At 40.1% G+C, this 24333-nt stretch overlaps 1 protein-coding gene across 1 annotated transcript; it reads left to right on the top strand.

Moving 5' to 3' along the window:
• Window positions 1–10796: 10796 nt before the first annotated feature.
• On the top strand, window positions 10797–22541 carry ednraa (endothelin receptor type Aa). The gene is made up of 8 exons (XM_003449710.5): window positions 10797–11081; window positions 12005–12517; window positions 13980–14107; window positions 15845–16043; window positions 18691–18843; window positions 18979–19112; window positions 19292–19400; window positions 19768–22541. The coding sequence occupies exons 2-8, from the start codon at window positions 12050–12052 to the stop codon at window positions 19903–19905; spliced, it is 1329 nt and encodes a 442-aa protein (XP_003449758.2). The 5' UTR covers window positions 10797–11081; window positions 12005–12049; the 3' UTR covers window positions 19906–22541.
• The last annotated feature ends 1792 nt before the right edge of the window (window positions 22542–24333 follow it).

Genomic DNA, 24333 nt, shown 5'->3' with positions numbered 1-24333 from the left:
ATGCATTTTGAAAAGCCTGGCAATGCAAGGAACCATTATTATGGAGAGACATTTAAACAGGATATTGAGAGCCCAGTTGCTTTAAAGACATAAGTACGACCTGGACACCGGGATAGATTTTATTGTCAACCAACTACAAGGGCCTGGGAAGGATCACGGTTATCGGTCAAGTGTTTCGTGCCCACAAATTAGCATTTCGTGCGCACGTTATACCTATTTCGTGCCCTCGAAATAGTATTTCGTGGGCACAAATAAGTATTTCGTGGGCACGTTATACCCATTTCGTGCCCACAAAGTAGTATTTTGTGACCACAATTTATTTATTTTTTGGACCATGTCATCAGAGGGGCTCCGTAAAGATGTTTGCAGAATAGAGAGGCTGGTGTTGGGCCAAAAAAGTAATCGTCTGCCATAAAGTGATTTCCGATGTTTCTATGTGTTTTTTATGTCTAATATCTTCGTTTACGTTGGTAAATAGCCTGTAATGACAGGGAGTTACAAAGGGGTTTTATGTAAAATAAAGAACTTACATGTTTTGCAAGCATTTTTATGACCCTGCTCTATTGTACCTGCTCTGTGTCCTACACTCTAATCAATCCAGTCATTTTTGGCCACTTAAAATATCGTTATGATATATGTTATGTGTTATTTATGTTGCAATTTCTATTGCAACATCTACACTAGATCTTGGCATGTTTAACATTAATGACAGTTTTATTTGGATAAATGGATAAACATATCAAAGTCACTTTACTAAAAACTAATTACAGCTTCTGCATCACGACAGGAATTTCCTTTCTGCTTAAAATCACTTGATATCATTCATGACAGAGATATTTGACAGCTTAAATACCAGGACACCGGAGATCAAACCACTGACCTTCCATCTAGTAGACAGCCCCGGTCTTCCTCTTACAGACTTCTTGTATTGCACTGTGCCTAGCGCCATCGTATTAGCTTCTAGTCATCTTTGAGCTCCACTGTTGTGAGGTTACTGAACACAGCTTTGCTGTTTTGATTTACCATCATCACGTGTCACTTTCAGCCACCGCAGTGTTTTCAGAGAAAATAACAAAGCTAAAGCTAAAGCTAAAGCGTGAGTATTGAAGCTGAGTCCAAACTGAAGCTAATGTTGCTGCTAGATGTGAAATTGCTAACATGTTTGCCGTGACAGCTTTATAGGCCTACGCTGAGTGTTATGGCTATTACTACTGAAACAATCTAATTTTGTTTTGATTGTAAATCACACATATTAAAGCAATTATAAATATTAATACAATTTAATATGTGCTTTGCACACAATGAGGCATTCATTCACATTTATTGTCTGTATTTGTGCGTTGAGCCCCTCGTGGAGAATCTGTGAAGTATTCCAAATTATTTATTAATAACTAATCAACTCACCAGAGAAGCAATTAAACCCTTTACAATATGCTATATTGTAAACTAATTCCACTGAAACGCGTAAGTAAATATTGAAGTGCTGCACATGAGCCGCATGTTAAAATTACCTTCTCAGTGCTGGGTGTCAGTTTAAAAAGCAGCTTCCTGGTTTTAATTGTCTACACAGGTGGGCCTCTAAGTATCCTTTGACCCCCAGGGCTGAATAGGGGCCCCATTATGGAAGTCAAAGGTCAGTTTAATGCTTGAGGCTAATTGATTTGGCTAGTGCTTAGATATGCATATCCAATGAATCACAGCAATTATCGTGATTATCCTTGTATTTTAAAGCGAGAGGCCAACAAAGGTTTTATAATTTCTTTATAGATTTTACCGCAACAGTTTTTCACTTCCTGCTTGATAGAGTGCTAAAACAGTAATTTGCTCCAAACAGTAAATAAAGCAAAAATAAAGAAATACATAAAAAATCAGACTATCTTAGCTCAGGCTTTTGTTTGTTATCAGAATACAGGACGAACATGTTCAGTACAAACACCACAAATAGACATTCACAGCACATCGGGAGTGATATCTCGGCTTCTCTTCAGAGACACGTAATCACTGCCAGATGGTGTCGGTCTTCTCTCCCCCCACTAACCTTTGACTCCCCCTCGCTCTGTGCCTTACACATGCACCCGAGGGAGAATGACAAGATTCGGGGAGTTGCCAGAGGAGTAAAACTCAGAAGGAGGTCATAAGGTATGACGTGCCAGATGAGGCCAGGAAATCCCTGTGGTCTCTTAATCAACAGAAAGGAAAAACAAAATATAACCACAAATGGTAATGAATTAATGTGAGAGGGTCTTATGAGATAACTGCAGTCTGCAACACTGCAGCTGTTTGGCAGCATGATGACATGAGACGTCAAAAAACATTTAGAAACACTGTGAAACACAGTACAGACAGTGTATTCACTTCTTCTGCTTGGAGGTTGAAGCTGGTCATTTTTATACCGTTCTTTCAGATAAAACAAAAAATCAACGCTAACAATATTCGAGCGTGTTCTTAATTTTTTTTTCTATCCTGTCTTTGGCACTCAGGCCCATTAGCTCCAGCTGAAGAAATCTTTAAAACAGACGGTGCGGAACAAAATCATTTCCTGTAGTAGATAATGCATTTGTTTTGGACTGTTTTCACTTGTGAATGTGGTGCAGTATTGGATGCTTCACGCAGCAGGACACCAAATGTATAATCATCATCCATATGTTTTTATTTTCTTTTGTTTTTGTAATGAAAGGAAATAACCCAACACACTGGGGTTATTGTGTTTGATGTAGAGACTATGAAGATCTTTGGCACGCAGAAACGAGGTACATCAGACATTGGCTGCTTGTTAACAGTGAAAAAACACACACGCAAAATCTCATCAGCTTTTCCCTTTAAATGTATTCATCTGTGAGGTATCATTTCACTGGTTTTCACTGCCACACAAAAGGCTTGAAAAACATAAAGCATATTTACATTGTATTGCCAAATGTATTCACCCACCCATCCAAATCATTGAATTCAGGTGCTCCATGGCCACAGGTGTGTCAAATCAAGCACCTGGTGGATGCTGAGTTGCATAGTGTGCAGGTGTCGCCAACTTTCTGTAGAGTCAATTACTTCCAAACTTCATATGGCCTTCAGATTAGCCCAAGAACACAGTGTAGAGAGTTTCATGGATGGGTTTCCAAGCCTCAACACCAAGCGTAATGCAAAACATCAGATGCAGTGGTGTAAAGCACGCCCCCACTTTACACTAGAGCAGTGGAGATGTGTTCTCTAATTAATCTTCTCCATCTGGTAATCCGATGGACAAGTCTGGGTTTGGCCGTTGCCATGAGAACGGTACTTGTCTGACTGCACTGTCTGACAAGTATAAAGTTTGGTGTAGAGGGGATTATGGTGTGCGGGTTGTTTTTTGGAAGTTGAGCTAAGCCCCTTAGTTCAGCGGGCCGCAACCCCCAGGCCACGAACCGGTGCCGGTCCATGAGTCGTTTGGTATCCGGCCGCGAGAGTTGAGGCTCGGGTGTGAAATTTATGGTTTTCAGGATTTTTATCGGTTTTTATCAGTTTTATTGTATTGTTTTTATCGTTAACTCGGTTTCCCTGGGTCTTTATCCGTGTGTTATGAATAAATCTTCTTCTTTTTTTTTGGTACCAGTACCGGTTTCATTTTGTTGTATTTTTCCACGGCAACTTAAAGGCCGGTCCGTGAAAATATTGTCAGACATAAACCAGTCCATGGCGCAAAAAAGGCTGGGGACTGCTGCCTTAGTTCCATGCTTTAGCATACCAAGGAATTTTGGACAACTTCATGCTCCCTTTGTGGGAGCAGTTTGGCGATGACCCCTTCTTGTTACAACATGACTGTGCACCAGTGCAAAAAGCAAGGTTCAAAAAGACATAGATGAGTCAGTTTGGTGCGAAAGAACTTGACTGGCCTGCACAGACAGCATGCTAACACTAAGCTAGCCAAAACCCCCACAGTGATGTTAAAGCTGCGAGATACTGATCCAGTACACCTGAGGGCCCTGTCCTTTTGTCCATGTAGTTTACATTTTAAAAGTTGCAAGAACTAGTAAATACTTTTAGTGGTCATTTTCTCATTCAGAAATATTATTTCTAATTCAAAATACCTGCAAAATTCTATTATCGATAGTCCCCAAGGTTTTTCTTTTTGTTCTTTGCTGTGAAACAACAACTCAAAAAAGTCTAAGGTTAAAGAGATACTGCACTGTAGGCTGGATATATACTGAGGCTTCCTTTTAAAACTAACAGGGGCAGCAAATATGTACAAGTGTGGGAGCCTACCAATACTTTCTCAGGAAAAGAAGATTCCCACAAGTGTAACCATACATAGCACAAAAATAATGCTGTATACCATTTGATGTGGAACAGCAGTGGTAGTGGTGTGCTTTATTACTCAGGATGGAGGGATGTCTATACTTTGCTAGAGATGAGCCCTGAAGTCAGATTTCCAGTTTAGAAAATTGGAGATGGTCCACCAACCTCAAGTTCAAAATCAAAGGTGGTAACAGTGCCATTAGTAAAACTGTAAAACTTGGGATGCTTACTGCCACTGTATTTGTGACTTGCTAAGTAAACCATGCACAGACCACTGACCAGGCGCTCCCTCGTGAACATGCTGTGGTGTTTTTGCACAAAAAATGGAAACAGGTATCGCAACACGGGAGTGATGTAACTTCCAACACCCAACTTCTGAGGAAAAGGAATGCAGCATATAGTCGGGTATGGGATTACTTTGCATTTCTATATGCACAATAACAGCTGATATTGATGCTGTGAAATCAGTTACATAGGCTAAAATGCTAAAAATGGCTAATAATCGAGTAGTACACTACTCAATGGTCAGTGACTTAAAATGACTTTTCTTAAAGGGGCTTATATTTAACTCTTTAAAGCCTAAACCATAAAATTCATTTTTTTTAAATGCTAATTAAAAAAATAAATAAATATTGATTTGCATATATAACGTTTAATTCGCATCATATTTGGTACATCCAGCATTTTTGTCATTTATTGCTTAAAAATCCAATGTGCAGTTTTATTTTGTTTTGTTTTTTTTGTTTTTTTGTTTTGCTGTTGTGTGTGTGTGTGTGTGTGTGTGTGTGATGGGGGGATCCACAATGACGATGCAGAGAAGATACAGTGGTTCTAACTTTAAATCAATACAATCAAAAAACATGGTGTACTGTTTATCTTGCATTCAATGCCAGTTTTAACCAATAATAAACAGAAAACTCATATTGTTTCTAATAAAGGCAACAAAACTGAAATCATTTTTGGGATTGAGTCCCCATTATTGACTTTTTTTTATGTTAAACTGGTGTTTATAGTAGTTTGCACCACATCAACCTTTAACTCACAAATCCATCTAAAAACCATCTATAAATGTTAAGCATTCACACACAAAAAATCCCCTTCAGTAGTTTCATAAGGCAGTATAACAGAGGAATACAAATGGGCCCAGTGCCCTACATCAAAGCAGAAAGCAACACTGCTAGCAATCAAGGGAAATGAGTGGAGGGATTAAGTGTTCTGGAGAGAGACGGAGGGCAAGGCAGGAGGTTTGTCTGATTGAAATAGCAACTGTATATATAATGGGCAGTTGGGAACTGATTGGAAGAAACACATGCACAGGTTTGGCAGACAGGAGGGCAGCTCTTGACAGACTGCCGTCACTTACATATGTAAACTTACTAGTCGGTGTTTCAGATTGAAGTAAATCATTTTAGGCTCAACCACCTGTAGCTAAACGCACAGCCATTTCATCAACACTTTCTCTTGTTTTTCTGAGGGCCAGAATAGTTTCCTAAAAAGAAGCTGAAATTGTCGTCTAATATTAGATCATTATCAGGTAACTGACCGGAGCAACATCTGGAAATTCAACAAGTAAATCCCATCAGTCTTTCTTAACGGAGGTTTGTTATCTTCTGTTTGGCCACTTGATCTTTACAGCTGTGTTTACCAGTAGCGTGCCATGTTCAAATTGTCCGCAGATGTTTTTCAAATGTAACCTAACTGAAGTATAGGCAGCAAAGTGTTGATCGTGGCTTCAGTGGCTGTTTATACTGCATTTTGGTGAGACTTGCAGCGCAGCAGCACCACAGCTCTACGCAAATGTGAAGATTTACAGAGAACATACACAAGAAATCAATAATTTAAAAGAATACCAAAAAGAAAATATCTAATAGTCGATTAGTATTCTCTGAAGTGTTTACTGGTCAGAGTGTAATGGAGTTATAATTATTCCTAGAAATTTTGAGCATGCACTCATGGGTTTTCTGATAGGGGAAAGCAAAGTGAGATGGGCAGAGACTGAGTTTATCAGTGCTTTGAGCCTCTGTCCAACAAGAGCCAGATTATAAACAGGAATGTGTCTAGGCTGCGCTGTGAGAGACTCCGCTATCAGTTACCATGTTGTCTGAGAGCTCTATGTTTAGACATCAGTACTGGGTTTGCATGGCATGATGATAGTTTTGAAAATTCATAGCAAATGAAAAGTCTTGTTCAAAATACCAGCCTAAATCCATTCTTGACATATCCAAGTTGTTTCCAGATTGATTTTAGAAAGTTTGGAAAGCAAACACCTTTCTGAAAAGAAGTGCTTGCAGAGTAGATCCGAGGTGCATTTATAAGAGGTCGTGATTTAGTCTGGATGCTCTCGCCAAACAAGTTGGTTTGCTAAGGGGACTTTGTGTCACTTGTAAAGGAACGCTTGTCAAATACATAAAAATGCAACTTAATCAACCCACTTAACCGCGTGTTTAACTTAGAGTCACAGGTTTGCTGGAGTTTGTCTATGCTAACATAGAGTAAAAAGTGGGTTACACCCTGGACAGAGCTAACGCCAGTTAGCTGCTAATAACAGCGCACTATGTAAATACTGAGGACTCCACCATTAATAAAGCCACCAATGCAGATAAACTGCTGACGTCTAGCCCATGAGAACCCAGGGTCACACATGTGTCACCGCCTCTTTACACATTGAGGAAAGTTCCTGTTAAAGTTCCAACTTTGACTCTCCCAAAGTTTTCCTGACAATAAAAATGGGTCTGGGCTCTAATGGGCTAGACACACACACCCATACACACGCACACAATCACACTGTCCTAAAGATGTCCTGAACAAAAACTAATACATAAGATAAAAAAGTGAAATCTCTGTTTGCAAAAACACAAGGCCAAAAAACAACACCGCATGGCTGTGACCTTGGTGTTCTGCATTGTATAAAAAATAAGAATAAAAAAAAGACAGATTTGATAAATTGTAAATAATGTGTGTTAGTGGACACTTAGTTTCACTGTAACTTATAACAATGTAACTCATAACTCTACCATATAAAAAGTAAAACGTATAAAATCAAGCTCGAAGCAGAAAAATGTCCTGTAGTCTGACCAATCAGTTTTTAGGTCAGGAGGTAAGCAATACCCTGACCAATATCTTCACGTTTCTAAGCAACCTGTGCTGCCAAATGACATCGTTTTCAGGGACAACCTTGCTTATTTCAGCAAGACAATGACAAACCACATTCTGCATGAATCACAGCAGTATCAGGCCGGAGTGGGAGAGCATTTGGCTTTCCAAGCTGATGTCTAGTAATGTATTTCTGAGACATGAACCAACAAAGCTTCAATATTCTTAAGAGCAAAACAAGCTGCCCCCTCACATTTCACAGCAAGCTGTTTGAGCTAATCTGAAGTATTCCTTTTATTTTCCTTTCTGCCATCTCTGGATAAAGATGTACCGTAAGCCAAGTACGGAAATAATACACATATTTCTAGAAAACTGGCTTTTAGTTTTATTAACCTTATTTCTCTAATGAGACAAAAAATCTGGATTACTGTCATATTTTACATTACTGTTTTGAGGAAAATGTGCAGTTCCAAAAGATAAGGAGCTCCCAGACCCCAACAATTTGTTTTTCCTGCAGATTTAGCATAGCCAAAGTTGCACAAAAACAACATACTGCCACTGCCTCAAGGCCACAGTGTAGTAAGTTTCATGAACTTTAAAACAGACGAGTTCTCATGAACAGATTTTTTCTACAGGCTCTTTTCATCAGCCGTCATCATCATCGCCGCTTTGACAAAGCTTCCCTCCTTCTAATTAAAATAGTCTGTTAATATTATATTGATAAATTTCAGATGAAGTCAAGTGCTGGCACTAATCAGACTACAATGAAAATTTCTTCCATTCAGAGTCAAAATTTCTTGTGTGCTGTAACTTTTTGTTTGCGTGAGCCATATGGCCCAAATTAATAAAGCCAGGCAGTATACTGAGCCCTCTTCACTCTGTCGCTGCTTGTCACTGTAGGATTGGCCTCAAACCTATTCTCTCCCTCCCTCTCTGCTTCGGTCCCTCTCTCCCAGTATCTCTCTCGCTCCCTCTCTCTCTCTCTGTTCTTTCTGTTTTCACGCAAGTGTCCCAGTTAAGAAATTGCTTACATCCCACTCAGTCTGGGGCTGGATTGAAATTTCCCATAGGGTATGTACCAATATGCAGAGAGCACACTTCGACAGATGCCATCAGAGAACAAGCATATGAATTACCAGGCAGCCTGCCATCTTTGAGTTCAGACAGAATGGCATTAATACCTGATTACGATCCAAACAACAACACAACAACAACATGAAAGCCAAAGCAACTGGGAGCAGGTAAAGGTTTCATCATTTATATATTAATGGATTTACTAACAAAGACTCTACCCCCCCCATGCCCCTCCAAAAAAAAAAAGTTAAAATGTCATAGAAGCTGCCAACAATCAGGGGACTTTGGAGGGGAAAAAATAGGGGTATGAAATCAGATGCCGTCAGCAAATCACGTTCCAATAAATTAAATATTCGCCACTGCTGACCATAACTAATTCAGAAGCCATGATATATTCATGACTACAATTAAAGAAAACACGATCCCTTTAATTTCAGATGGCTGTAAATATTGGCATTACCCAATTAAGTCACATTTGACTGTAGGAAAAGTACCTGAAAATCAACCATATGTGCTGAAATTATACTTTATCTGAGGAAGCATAAAAGTTTTATTCACTATATATATATATATTATTGTTAAACTATATATGAATTTAACACATAGTATTAATTTACATTTGATAGCAATAATATAAATTTTTAACCTCATCTTGAAAATTGAATATTTTTTATTAGTTAAGGTTATCAGGAGAAATATTTTATAATGACATGATGCAAACAAGAAAATAATTTGTGACATGCTTTCTCATAATTATAAATAACCTTTACTGAGCCCATAACTATAACACATTAGTGATTAATCACTTTTGCAAAGAGGTCATTCATCATTCATCAATTAGTTTGGATGACCGGTGGTAGAAGGAAACCTTTGTACACACCTACAGCACGGAGCCTCCCACGAGAAATTAAAATTCTCAGGAGAAAACATATTTAAACAATAGAGACTGAGTGGATATTCACTCAGCGCCCTTTGACACCGAAGGTCTCAGGGCCACAGCCAATCAGTGAGTGCTTGCATATACCATGTGTGCATGTATGTGTACGTTTCACCCGGATTTCTCTTTCTTTCGTCATGTAGTGTGTGCATGATCAATAATAAATATATGATTTCTACAGCATGTTGCACACAAAACTATATCTACTGCTTCTTAACAATTGCGTGTATATGTATCGCTGTAACGTAGATACAGCTTAAATTTTTCAAAAGTGCCTAATAAATGAAATACCTTTGACATTGCAGGTTTAGGTTTAAAGTGCAGGTTTAGGCTTATTTCTATGCAAAAGAAAACTTTGGAAAGTCCACAAATGCTCAGAATCAACATAAAACACAACTTTTTGTCGCTTTTTTGGCCATTTAATCTATTGAGAAGACAGTTTTTCACTTTTAGCTTATATGCAGCCAGTTCTGTATCAGGAATGGCATACAACTGAGTGGTGTTTTCCTCTTTGTGCAGTTGCTGCGTCAGCTTTTTTGGCATTGCAAAGCAGAGATTGCGGTGACTTCGATAGCCTTCTTCCTGCTCTCAGCTCACATCATAAACTATTTTGAAATCCATAATGGACACTGATGCACAAGCACTCTTCTCGCTTGACATCGAAATGGCTTCTTCTCCCATCTCAGGCGTCTAGTTATCTCAGACAGCACTCAGTTTGGGAATTTTGTTTATTTTTCCTCTGTTTGGGTTTTTTTTTCCCCTTAAAAAGGTGAAACAAATTTCCAGCTGATTTAATATTTGTTCATTTAGAAGTCTGGTAATGGAGCAGAACGCTTGTTTAATGCTTTTTCCCTAACTTATCACTTATTCAACAGATATTATACATCTTCACACCTTAAATAAATCAAAAGTTAAGAAAGTGTGATGTGGCTCGGCCACCCACACAGCTCGTAGTATGTTGATGTAAAGGCTGACTGATGGTTAGCTCCCACTTCCCGTCTCCGTTTCCCACTCTTAGATGAAACAAACACAACATCACAACATGGACACTGACTTCCTCTTGCCTTCCTCCTTCCAGTCTAATCTCTGCTGCCTTTTGTGTGAGGAAACAGTTGTATGTAATGTATACAAGACATAATGCGAGTCAGAGGGGATTGAAAGTGGAGGTGGGAGGGATTTAAGGAAAGGGGCAGATTGGAGGGGCGTTGGGCTCCCAGATGCCCCTGCCCTTGTGTGTGTGTGTGTGTGTGTGTGGGTGCTGCTGCGCCTTGGAGATGACTGTCAGCAGGCGGTGCCTCTGAGAGAGGAGAGAGAAGAGAGGAGGGTGATGTTTCCAAAGGGGGCCCAGTCTGTTACCAAAGGGAGGTGGAGATTTACTATCCCACCCAGTCAAAGTGTCTCACTGGTGCTCTGACACGCACACACACACACACCCACACATATACACATGTAGAGGTACACAAAACCTCAGACTCACACAACTGAGCACGCACACACTCAGACGTACTGCAAACTCTCCACAGGAAACTCTGAGCCATAATGCGAAGGCACCTCAGAGCAGACGGGTGCATTGCTCAAACCAAGTGGGATACGCTGCGGCTTTGATAGTGCGTTAATTACTCATGTGATGTGATACAGATGTCTGGGGGCTTCAGCTGAAAGTTTGCCTGACGCTTTCCAAGGGGGCCAGGCAGACATTTTAGAAGCGGTAGGTGAAAACCAAATGTATTTATTATTTATGGATAGATCAGTTTGCGTGCTGTCACAGATCCCAGCAGTGTCATGCTGATGCTAAACTGTGATGCTACTTGAAGGGCTGGCTGCTAAATAGTTCTTTGTGTACTTGGTGACAGCTGGGACTTTGAACAGGAAGAACTCTGGGCTATAAGAGTTGCCGGTACTGTGACATGATGAAAAGGGCTTCACCATGGATGTGATAGTTTAAAACTTTCTCTCTTACTCTGATTTTGTCCAGAAAGTTTGTTGTTGTTGTTGTTGTTGTTGTTGTTGTAGTAGGGTTGTTTTTTTTCCTTTTAATAAGAAGAGGGATTCAAGTTATAAACTACTACTACTACCTCTTAGTTCTGTGGGTTTGGGGTCTTCATCTGGTTTTTATTTTAACCTGGACTCTTGCATTACTCAGCTAACTAGAAATCAATCCAGCGTGTCTATAAAAAGCTCAGTACCGCAAGTCTAAACTTTTTGAAATTAGAAACAGATGGAGAATGCAGAACATAGGAAATCAAACTCACATGAAGGGCTTGTTGTCAAAAAGGCACAAGCTGACATAAAACCCCAACGTCCAGCTGCAACATTATCGATACAACCAAGTGCTGCTTCTTGCAGGATTGACTGAGAGCAAAACAGATCCCCGACGTGTTCTGTTGATGCCTCATCCTCACTGTAACTACTCCTGGCATCATCCATCTGTGCCCCCTTGGCAAAACCTTTTTGAAGTCATAAAGATGTTGCTGAACTTCCTCATAGCTTTTGAAAGGGACATTAAGGCCATCGAACTTTCTCGTCATCTCTGACTTCTAACATTACACTCCCGTCTTTTCAGATTTACTGTGAGCGTTCTGAAAAATAACCACGTCTTTCTTGCTTTTGTTTGTTTTCTCTTCTTACCAGTGATACATTGGGACCATCTTTCTGTCAGTGATATCAAAGCGCTCAATGCGTCCCATAATGGGCTCTCCAGCTGGACGTGTGTTTTTGCTAATGGCCTGTATGGCAGCCAGAGGAATCTGCCAAATAAACAGAGCTGAAGCGGAGCAGGACCCTCTCTCCAGCTTTCTCGTCCACTCCACCCTCCAGTCCGGTCTCTACAGCACTGTCAGTCCAAGCACGGCGCCCGGCATCCACCAGTGGACACAAGCGGTGGTATCTGGCTCTGGCAACGTGACTACAGTAAAGAAGCCACCTAATTGCACTGTAACTACCTCAATCAGCGCGCATTTTAAGTACATCAACACCACCATTTCCATTATAGTCTTTGTAGTCGGGATACTGGGCAACAGCACCCTGCTGAGGATTATATACCAGCACAAATGCATGAGGAATGGACCCAACGCCCTCATTGCCAGCCTGGCCCTGGGCGACCTTATCTACATTGTCATTGATATACCCATCAATGTGTACAAGGTACAGTTTTTTTTGCTTACTCTAAACTCTTATTTTCATGTCAAGGCTGCTGAGTGACACGTCTCGCTGTGAATATGATGAAATGCAGGGACAGCGAAGGCGATATGCACAGATAAAGTGGAATATTACAGGCAGGCTGGAGAAGAGGGGAGAGGGGGGTGAGTGGGAAAGGGCCTGAGTGAGTGTACAAATAGATGGGAAAGCCTAATCAGCTGGGTTGTTATCGCCTTCGTGTGGCGATGAGACAAGCAGCAGTATGGCTGACATAACTAAACATAAGAATCAGGCTGTAGTCACACACATCACTGGCCTTGCGCTGACCTGAGACAGGCTTTTCAAATCACACTGCTCCACAAGTGATAAATAACTGTTGTACTTAAATGTTTTATAATCCAAATAAAAGTGAGGTTAAATAGGAACATGGGAGCTTATTCGGTTGGTCATGTTTAAAATCGACTGGTTTTATTCTTGTCTTTATGAGGATTATAATTATTATTATTAGTTTTACCCAAATAAGCAACTGTTAAACATGTTAAACAGTCTTTTAATGATTATCAGCAGCTTTAAAAGACACTGTCACGAGAGCACAACTGCAGCTCGTTTCAGTTTGGTTTGACTCGACGTTTTTGTTTACGCTGGGACCTCTTCAGAATGTGAATGACTATGTTAAATCATTACAGGGCCCCCTGCCTTCATTTGATTTCTTTCAGTAAACACTGTCATGGTTTTTTTGCAATAATAAAGAATGATGGCAAAATGAAGCGATCAGTCAACCTGATCCTTTGAGCTCATTATAGGATGTGGTTTAACCAAGAAAAAAAAAGCACCTGGTTAAAATTATCTTGGGACTTTGAGGGCAGAGTGACTTTGTAGTCTGAGCAACACATGTGCAAAGAGGAAACAACAATCCTTCTGCATGGGGGAGCAGTTTATGCATAAACAAAGAAGGAGCCACATCTACAATGTTGAAACCTCCTGTTGTCTTCCTCGGGGCAAAGACATTGTTTCCAGAAACACTGTCTTTTGTTTTGCTTTGCAAAACTTTTGTGCTGCTGAAAAACGCTTCAGTGTCCAAGTGCTTACGTGACCCTGACTAATTTTACCAAAGGAAGAAGTAGTAGGAAAAAACTGTTAGACACTAGTGATAAAAGTATAAAGCCAATATTGAGATTTCTCCAATACTGGATGTGGTCCCTGTCAGACTGACAGTGATGTTAAGATGACACTGCCGGATCTTTGACGGGCTTCAAAGTAAAATCCACTAGGAAGGTCTTAATTATGCAAAAGGATCCATTTTAGTTGGGAAAACTACAGTAACAGCAGGCTTGTAAAACGCATGTGAAGACAAAGAAAATTATTTACTTTTTAACGATACATCGGGGAAGTATGACTTTTGCTGATGCGCGTAAAGAATACGTACTAAATGGGATTTAAATTCTTTCTTTTTTTTCTTTTTTTCCAGCTCCTGGCATCACGCTTCCCATTCAATGACAGTATTGTGGGCCTGTACCTTTGTAAGTTATTTCCCTTCCTGCAGAAAGCATCTGTGGGCATCACAGTGCTCAATCTGTGCGCCCTCAGCGTCGACAGGTCAGTGCTGCCACACTGCCACACTGCTCAGTCACATAGTAGAGAGCTCTTATATGAGGATCTGGCATTTAAAAAGCTCACACTGTACACCAATATTTCCCTGACATCTGTGCGTGTATTTGCTTAAGTGTGAACTTCAGTTTTATTAACTAGTGAACCAGTTTTTGCTTTTTCCCCATTATTAAAAGCAGCAGCTTCCCACAGAGCTTACATTCTTTCACCCAGCCAGGTCTCTGCGCAGAAACATGCACGATCATCCGCGTACGCTTTTCTTAGATGGAAACAGTAGAAGCTGAAAACAGCAGCCAAACAACTGGAAAGAAAATTAAACAAATTCGATTTGGCCGACCAGCCGTGCCAATTAATCCATATTGTGCTCGGCACAAGAGAACATTGCTTTAGATTAGTTGCTGGCAAATATTTTTTTCTAACATAAACAGGAGATGTTGGAATTAATTTCAACAAAATGTATGAGCATTTCGATTGGATTTCAGGGTAATGGCAGGAATGCTAAGATCATCTGTTCCAGGAAACTTGCTACACTACGTCAGTACTGATTGTGCATAATCACTCAAGAGTCATACCTTTGCTTTCTTTTCTATTGCTTTACTGCAACTTCTGTGCTTTTTCATACCAACCCCCCCTCAAAAAAGAGACTCTTTACTTCTTTTATGGAGTGGTATATTATATATAAGCTGCACACATTACTTCTGATGTTAACATTAGTCTACAGTATGTTGATTGCAAGCATATTGACAAGTTCTTTTTTTAATAGCACCTTAATAGAATTTCCTTAATGAATAATTGATGATCATGAAGTGCTGAAGCTCACGGTCATCTCATATTATCTACTACGCTCAACTTTATAGATAAGAGGCTCACCTAGAGCACCGGGGCTCAGCTATAAGAAGACAATATTAATGACCTCTGTTATGAGAAAAGCCAGGCTGCAGCGCTGTACGGTTGTAGTTCAAGTGCAGATGCTCTCCATTTGTTTCCAGGAAATGTGTAGCATATCTTCATCTGTGTGTGTGTGTGTTTGTATCTTTTCAATGTTGGAGGAAGAGGAAAAGGTGGATACATTACCACTTAGTAAAATATAAATGCCACCATGTTGTTCAACAGAGAAATTCAAATGTGTCATGAAAAATATATTGTTTTTGCTATAAAATCTTGATGCCCGATTTTACTAAAACATTTCGACAAGTGGTTTCCATTAATGAAACAAACAAGCAAACAAGTATTCAGTGCACGGGAAACACAAGCCAACACACAGACCCCTCTGCCAACATGGGCCAGTCTGTTTGGAGGCTTCGCAAAAATATAAATATTAGATATTTAAAATAAACAATTGATCATCTCTGCTCATGAATTCTTAACATTTTGATAGTGTTTGCTGACTGAGCAGTTTGTTGTGCTTGGTGTGCTGCCATGCATAAGGAAGCTCTTGTTAGCTTTGTCAATCAGGAGAGATGAAGAAAACTTTACTTTAGTATTACATTTTTATCACACAGCTGAACTCTTGCCGACCTGTTTTAAACATTAAACTGACATTTTATATTCGTCTTACATTATTTGTATCCCAGGGTGCTGTAAGGATAACTGCAGCAATTACAGTCATTACTGCAGTAACTTAAAATCAGCCGGTGCTTTAATCTAAGCAGCTCATTGTGTGTAACAGTTATGGCATAAAAAGCCATATGCCAGGTGATAACTTTGTGTCTTGCTGTGTCTCAGATACCGGGCTGTGGCGTCGTGGAGCAGAGTGCAGGGCGTGGGCATCCCTCTGATCACCGTCATTGAGATCGTGTCCATCTGGGTGCTTTCACTCATCCTGGCTGTGCCGGAGGCCATCGGTTTCGACATGATCACCTTCGACTATGGCAACAAAACCATACGCACTTGCATGCTTAGTCCCCAGAGTGCCTTCATGGAGGTGTGCTGTTACCACTTTGCCATCCCTTTAAAGAAATTGCATTTTGTGCCCGACTTTTTAGACTGCACTAAAGCCAGAATGTGCAAAAGAATTGTTGAATTCTGTAATGTAGAGGCAAAATGATCATCCTGGACTGCTGACATGGGAAACACACACGTGGGAGAACTACTCAGAGTGTAAGATCAGCATAATAGTTCCATCATGATCATTGCCATCATCGTAAAAGCATTGTATTGTTCGTTTGGAGTCGGTAAGTGTTTCTAATGGACAGCTGGTGCACTGGTGTGCTATTTTTATCATATATGGGCGCATGTTTTTAAAGCATCGGTACCCCAGTAAAGCATGTTTAGACCTTGAGAAAACTAGAATGCAGCCATGAATCCGTTCCAGTGAATATTAAAGGAATAGACCTGTGATTATGCCCTATTTCACAATTTTGGACCACGTAATTGATTGCAGGCCAAGTGCAATTACACAGACCTGGGGCCTCAGGCTCAGGCCACATGTGCATACCCTTGAGGTAATCTCTCCCAGATATCAATACAGTGCTAAAGTCTGTGCCATTGTTTAACAGCAATGAAATAGGATATTTTTGAAAGACACCAAATTCTGTTTTGTCCATAAAGCACAAGATACCAAAACCTGAAGTGGTTCTACGAAGTGAAAGAGTCCAGAAAAACTTGAAAGTGCATATTTAGAATATTTTTTAGAACCACAGAAAACCAGAGGCTCTTATTATACACAGTGTAATTAGAACGGCTTGATTTCAGACTTGCTACACAGTCTGTGTACAGTGCAGCATTCACATGGACTTCATTAACACTGGAGTACAGGGGGAGGCTGGTAGTGGTGTGAGGAGAACTGTTTCGGTTACAAAAGCATAGATTCTACTATAGCATGAAGTCCAGTTTAATGATTTTCAATTTACTTCCATAGCCCAACACCACATATGACATCTTATTTAGGCTTTTTAAAAATGTTAGGGCCACGTGAATAGCAGATGAAATGGAACTATAGATTATAGTGCAGAAAGTGCATAAAGTCCTAAACCCTTTAAAACCTGAACCATGAAATAACCACCAGAAATCTTTCATTTTTTAGATAATGGAGTGTTTGTCGAACCTTTAGACAAAATGTATAGAAATAGCTAAAATTTGAATCTGCATATATGAGGTTTAATTTGTATCACATTTGCTACATAAGCCATATTTTTGCAATTTAGTCATTAAAAATTTGTCATGCAATTTATATGATTTTTTGAGGGTAAAAAAAAAGTCACGCCGATGATGCAGAAGTCTCAAAAACTCACAAAAACACATGTATCAAATCCGATACGCTTGGTTTTAAAGGGTTAAAAAAAAGTCTTCCATAAGAATTAAGAGGAGACTTGATCCTCAGCAAATGTGAGCACCTCTATAAAAGCAGAAATTTCAGCAGTTTGCTGGTTTGGAGCATTCAGGTGTGTTTTAGCGCCATGTCAAGGAGTACACACAGTGTTAGAGAGGCAAATTGTTGCTGCTCATTACTCTGGGAAGGCTATTTGTCAAAGAATCTCAAGTCCTTCATTCACCAGAGAGAAAGATTATTTAGAAGTGGAAAACATTCAAGACAGTTTCCAGTGTTCCCAGGAGTGGACGTCCCAGCAAATTCACCCAAAGGTCAGATCATGCAATGCTCAGAGAAGCTGCCAAAACCCCAGGAGCTACAGGCCTCAGTTAGCATGTTAAATGTTAAAGTTCATGACAGTACGATTAGGAAAAGACTGAACAAGTACGGCTTGTTTGGAAAGAGAAAGGAAGTGGAGTAAGGAGAAAGTCTCTTCTCTCTAAAAAGAACACTGCAGCACAATTTAGGTTTGCAAAGTTGCATCTGAACAAACCACAGGACATCTGGAACAATGTCCTTTGAACAAACGAGACCAAAGTGGAAAGTTTGACCGTGTTTGACAATGCCATGTTTGGCAAAAACCAAACACACGATATCAGCACAAACACCTCATACCAATTGTCAGCACAATGGTGGAGTGGTGAGGACTTGGGCTTTTTTTGAAGCCACAGGATCTGGGCACCTGGCAGTCATTGAGGTCAGCACTGAACTCCTCTGTATGCCAAAGTATTCTAGAGTCAAATGTCAAGCCATCTGTCTGAAAATCCAGTCATACAACAGGACAATGATCCCAAACATACCAGAAAAAGCAATAAAAAATAAATGCTGCGGTGGGATTTTAAGAGAACTGTGCCTCAACAAATTTGCACAGACCTCAATGAACTGAAGCAACATTGTAAAGAAGAGTGAGCCAAAATTCCTCCAATGATGTGAGAGACTGATAAAGTCTTCCAGAAAATCATTACCTCAAGTCATTGCTGCTAACAGTAGTTCAACACGCTATTGAATCGTGGGGGTGTTTTCACAGGACTGTATATGATCATGTGAAAAAGTACTTTTTTCACATTATTGTATGTGCAAGGATAAGCTTAAGGGGCATCAATATATGTATGTATGGGAAATGTGCGGAATTCGGCGGTCTAGACTCCCAGTAGGTCATAAACCTTCAGCTCCCTAGTCTCAAACTCCCAGGTCACAGTAAAACATGAATTTACTGCAGTTTTTCATAACTAACTGCGTCACTGTGCTTGTCGCTCTCTAGTTCTACAGAGATGCAAAGGACTGGTGGCTGTTTGGCTTCTACTTTTGTGTACCACTGATTTGCACAGCTATCTTCTACACTCTCATGACCTGCGAGATGCTCAACCGCAGGAATGGCAGCCTCCGGATTGCTCTCAGTGAGCACCTCAAACAGGTTCAACAACATTTCTAAATAGCCTTTTCTCTCCAAATATAATCCCAGTGTTTATTCCATTGCTTTAACATTTGACATTTCATTAGCTAAACATCATCTTCAGACTACACAGTAATCTGTTGTTTCCCTCTGCAGAGGAGAGAGGTGGCCAAAGCTGTCTTTTCCCTCGTCCTCATCTTTGCCCTCTGCTGGTTCCCACTGCACCTTAGCAGGCTTCTTAAGAAGATGATTTACAACCAGAGAGAGAAAATGCGATGTGAGCTGCTCAAGTGAGTTTCTAGAAGAATAGACTTCTGACAAACAAGTTCCTCAAAAATCTACTGGGAAAAAGAGTATGGGAGTGCACAGGGTGATTTAACTCAGGGTGTCACTAGCTTCTTTGGAAGCTAGGCTTCCAAAAATGTTTGAAAATTATTTCTTCAATATTTCTCCTGTTCTCTGTTTTTAGTTTCCTGTTGATCCTGGACTACTTTGGCATGAACCTTGCAACAATCAACTCCTGCATAAATCCCATTATCCTCTACTTTGTCAGCAAGAAGTTCAAAAATTGCTTCAAGGTATAGTAGGCATGGATATATACACACGTGGCATGCATGCAAAATCACTCTTTTTATATTCCACACACCCACACTTCTTCTAATGTTTTTGGTCAGGCTGGGAAAGCAAACAACTCTTAGCTTGTGATGACTTTTGGTAACCAAAATGTAAAAGCAGCCTGATGATTTATGTACTAATTTTACTGGCCGAGGTCACGAGTTAGTTTATGTCAAAGGGACCGAGACTGAGATTAACCATGTTTCAAGCTTGCATGAGAAAGGAGTCGAGGGAGCAAACGAGAAATGTGATCTCCACGAGTGAAAAATCCTGTCTGCAAACGCTGCCATGTTAAAATGTTCCCTTTCCTCTCTTCACATGTTCTGCAAGTCGTGTTTGTGCTGCTGGTGTTACTCCGACAATCAGCTGAGCAGCACCGGACCCATGAATGGCACCAGTATTCAGTGTAAAAGTCCAGAGCCCAACAACTTCCACACTGACCGCAGCATCAGAAAGTACAGCAACTGAGTTCCCGGCTGAGGAGGGTCTTTGAAGCTTTTCCGTATCCCCATCAAGCACTTAAAATGTGACCAATACTCATACTATAATACATAAATCAAAAAAATGTACACATTCAGACAATAATCTACGTGAGGACTGCAGAAGCAAAACATGAATCTGGCGGGCATGCATTAGGAACTGGAATAAAAGGGATGAAAATGGATTGGGGAACTTCAATACGCCGGTGTTTCCTGAGCCTCTCAGCAGACTAAACTTCCTCCAACAAACTCCTTCTGTTCCCACACCCACGGACAGTGACTCTGTAGCTTGTAAGAAGAAGGAGGAGGAAAGCAGGAGGAGGAGAACTTTTAAAGGGAAGCAGCTGAGCCTCACTATAAATTGCTCTCTATCAGGAGCCAAGTGTGCTATTCCTGTAAAGGGCAGCACCACTGGGAAGGATGCTGCAGGAAGGAAAAAGCTGACTGTTCTCCGTCAGAGGGGATGACGAGTGATGAGTCCCCTGGAGTTTGCTACTTACTGATAATGAAAAACAGGAAAGCATGCTAGTGACAGTTGTTGTACAGTGTATTTGGCTCATACTTATTATTCCCTGAGCTACTACGTGGTATAAACTAGAGGATGACTTTAAAGTTTATTCGCCTGATGTTTAAGTCCCACTGCTTTTTTTGAGTTATCAAGAAAGGGGTGCACTCTGGATGTATCTGAACAAAATCACTGACAAAAACACAATTTTTTTTTTCTAGTTTCTAGTGAGCATACTGCACAGTAGACTTCACAAAAAGTCAGGTCCTCTTTTAAAGCAGCTGACTCAACAGGAAACATGGGGTTGCAGGTAGATAAAGGAGTAACCAAAAGTCTGATCATTGACCAAAACAAATTCCTACAACACTGTGAATTTCAACATACAAATACAACAGTTTTCTTGACATCTCTGCTTTATAACCCAATGCAAATATATACTCATATAATGACCACTTTTATAAAGTGTTAGACTGCAGTAACAATATTTTTACTCAGCCTAAATCACCTTTATAATGACATAGGTAAAGAATGCTTTGTGAGATGGTAGACACTCCACATTTAGAGGTGGGTTTGCATTTTGGGAAATGTGTATACTTGGTTTTTTGCCGGTCATTTAATTGACTGTGAAGCTACAGCCAGCACACAGTTAGCTTAGTTTAGCTTATCTTAGCATAAAGACAGGAAACAAGGGAAAACAGGGGACCTGACTTGGTCCAAAACCAAAGGTTCACCTCCACATTAACACGTTTCATCATATATATAACACATCCATCTATACTTATATGCATCACTGGTAGAACATAACTAACTCAAAGGGGTCACAGAAAAGAACATTAAGCTAGCTAATGATACCTCTATATCTCCAAAACATATTTTGGCTTCTTGTAAAATCATAGTGTCTGTTTTACTTTTATAAGCGGTATTGAAAGAAAATAAGAGGTGTGGCTACACTGGCCTCAGATGTTTTCAAAGCATTTTTAGTGAAGCTAATGACTGAGAAATAAACTGAACCATGTATCAAGTTTAGCCATGTTAGCCATTTTTAGCAACTTTGTCAAATAGTATAATGTAATAGGTAATTATGTAAAGAACATTCTTGTTCAAATCTGGACTGTTTCTCAACTGTGTGCAGTTATTTCCTAGATGAGCTAACCTAACCTAGAGCTTATGGGCTACGAGCCCATTGCTTTATGGGCTTACTCACAATGGGTCTCTAGTGGACTACCAAAGCTCTTGTTGCATGTGTAAGCCTTTTTGTATATTTTCCAATCATGTGTCGAGAAACAGTAATCCTAGCCCCCACTGCTGATCACTTCACTGATCCCACTGCCGATCAGTGGTGCCAAACCCGCGATAAGTTTGCAAAATTCCATTCATATTCCCAGAAATCCGAATCGCTGCTAGTTTCTTCCTGTGTTTACATCCTTTACATTTACAAACTGATGGCTTAAGCTTTGTACTGTATCTCTTTTCAACTCAACCATGCCAGAAGAGCGAAGAGGAGCATTTCCCAAAATGATGATCAAGTATTTTTATGTGGCACCCGTGTCCCACCACAAAACAACTATAATGCCTTATTCTATTTGATGTGGGAACACCATTGATCTAGAAGGACCCAAAGACTGAGCAATAAGCTGTAAACTCTCTGCCATCTTACTCACGGGTTAGTATGCAATGCAACAGAAGTCACAAACAACTGTTACAGCTGGTAGGCGCTCCATTATGTGAATATCAACATAATATTTTGTTCTGTCGTGGAGCCCCCAGTAAGATGGCAGCGATATGCTAAGGAGACAGGACAGAATAGCTCCTTTCTGGTGTTCTACATCTGTGAGAGATACCCGTAAACCTGTGTGACTTTGAATGTGCACTATCATGTGTGTGAGTGTGTGCTGTGTCTGCAAATACTAGCACTTCTTTAGTTGGAGTGTTTTGCACACTTATGTATAGATCAGTTTATATCTGTACAGTGTTATTTTACCACTACTCAAAAGCTATTCATAATAATCTGTAGAAAAATGAATTGCGTATATGTTTGTTGTCACTGATTTAACGTGTTAACCTCATGTTAATGCTGCTGCTTATACCAATAAATCAATTTCCATCGTAGGATACAAGGACGTTTACTCAACCATTGTGTTGGTTTGCTCTAAGAAGTCAAGGTCCCCCCTCCCCTCCTGTTTCTCATCTGCAACTGTGAGAAAGAGGCGTCTGGGAGTGATTTGAAACACACTGACCTGCTTGGCACTCAAGCCCTAAGGGTTGCGAATGTCAGGAGAGAGGATGTGGAACGGCTTGGATGGTGGGAATGTGATACTTATAATTCACTCTCTCAGAGGGTAGGGCAGAGGACTGAAAAGTCTGACCATTAGCAGCATAGTTTGCATAGTTGTGCAGTCCTCGTTTCAGTCTGTCTTTAGCATGGCTTTAATTGTCTAAATGCATCTAAACCCTGCTTCCCTAAATCTGTATTATGTGACAATTTGGCTGTGAGCAAATGTCCCAATAACCCAAGATTACACTCCATCACACTCAACAGCAGACAGTTACCAGAACTGTGTAACCCTATATACAAAGTCAAAATCATCCAAGACCAACAGGCCATTGTAGCAGTCAAGGTTTATCAGGCATCGGTCTGGTTTATGTTTCAGCTATTGGCGATAAATCTCAGCCTGGTCATGAACTTTATGACACAGTTTCATATTCCTTGCATTATATCACAACCGGTTTCCTGTAACTCTGAAGAAATTCCTCAAAACTGCAGTCACTAAAATGTCATGTGTTACAGTTCAATGAAGTGGAGACAAAAAAATAAATAAATAAAAAATAAGCCGGGAGAGAATTTGGTGGGAATCTTGTCTTCTGCCAGCAGTAAATTAAATAAAGCCCGAAAACAAATAGAGGATCTGAAAGATCCAGACTGCTTGTCCAAGCAGAGCTTAACTCTGATTTGGTGGATACAGTAAAAATATGTTAAAAACTAGTCAATGTTCAAGGCAAATATATTTGATGGCTACTTGTTATCAAGACCTTTTCATATAATCAAAAGAAATTCCTATTTTTGAAAGATTTTTTCTTAGACAGGAGGACACAAACAATATCATTTTCTTTTAATTTGGAAAGACCCAAGAGTTTTAGTGTCAAGTCTGTGCAGCAGTCATGTCCTATATAGTCATGGTAAAAAGAAATGCACATGCTCTTTCAGTCCTAAGGTTTTACAGATCACAAAAGAACTTTTTAAAATCTGGTCACTGGCAGGTGTTAAACTTAAGTAAATATAACCTCAGATGAACTGCAAAACACAGCTTTACACCCTGTCATTGTGTCATTAACAGAAAATAAACCGAAATGCACAATCAATGTGTGAAAAACTAAAATCCAGGAACATCTTTTGTATCAAGAACTTGTCTTATTGTCTTCATCAGTCTCTCGCATTCTTGTGGTCTTCTTTACAACATCAATTTAATTAATTTTTGCAGGCTTTCATTTATGCACAGTTCTCTAAAGGTCCCACCACAGCATTAGAATCAGGCTAAGGTCGAGACTTTGACTCAGCCATTTCAACTCGATTCTCCATTCTTTTTCTTCTTCATGTAGATTTTCTGCTGTGCTTGGGATCATTGTCTTGTTGCACGACCAAATTTGGCCCAAGCTCAAGCTGTCAAACAGACAGCTTAACATTTGCCTTTAGACTACTTTGGTAAACAGAGGTGTTCATGGTTGACTCAGTGACTGCACAGTACTCAGGTCCCGTGGATGCAAAGCAAGCCCAAATCATCTACCCTCCCCCACCGTGCTTGACAGTTGATATGAGGTGTTTGTGCTGATATGTTATGTTTGGTTTTTGCCAAAGACTGCGTTGTCAAACATTTCCAAAAAGCTCCACTCTGGTCTTGTTTTTCCAAAGGACAT

This window comes from Oreochromis niloticus, linkage group LG6, assembly GCF_001858045.2.
Source record: "Oreochromis niloticus isolate F11D_XX linkage group LG6, O_niloticus_UMD_NMBU, whole genome shotgun sequence".
Classification (NCBI taxonomy): Eukaryota; Metazoa; Chordata; class Actinopteri; order Cichliformes; family Cichlidae; genus Oreochromis; species Oreochromis niloticus.
The sequence above is the reverse complement of the archived record's forward strand: the minus strand, read 5'-3'. Positions and strand labels throughout refer to the sequence as shown.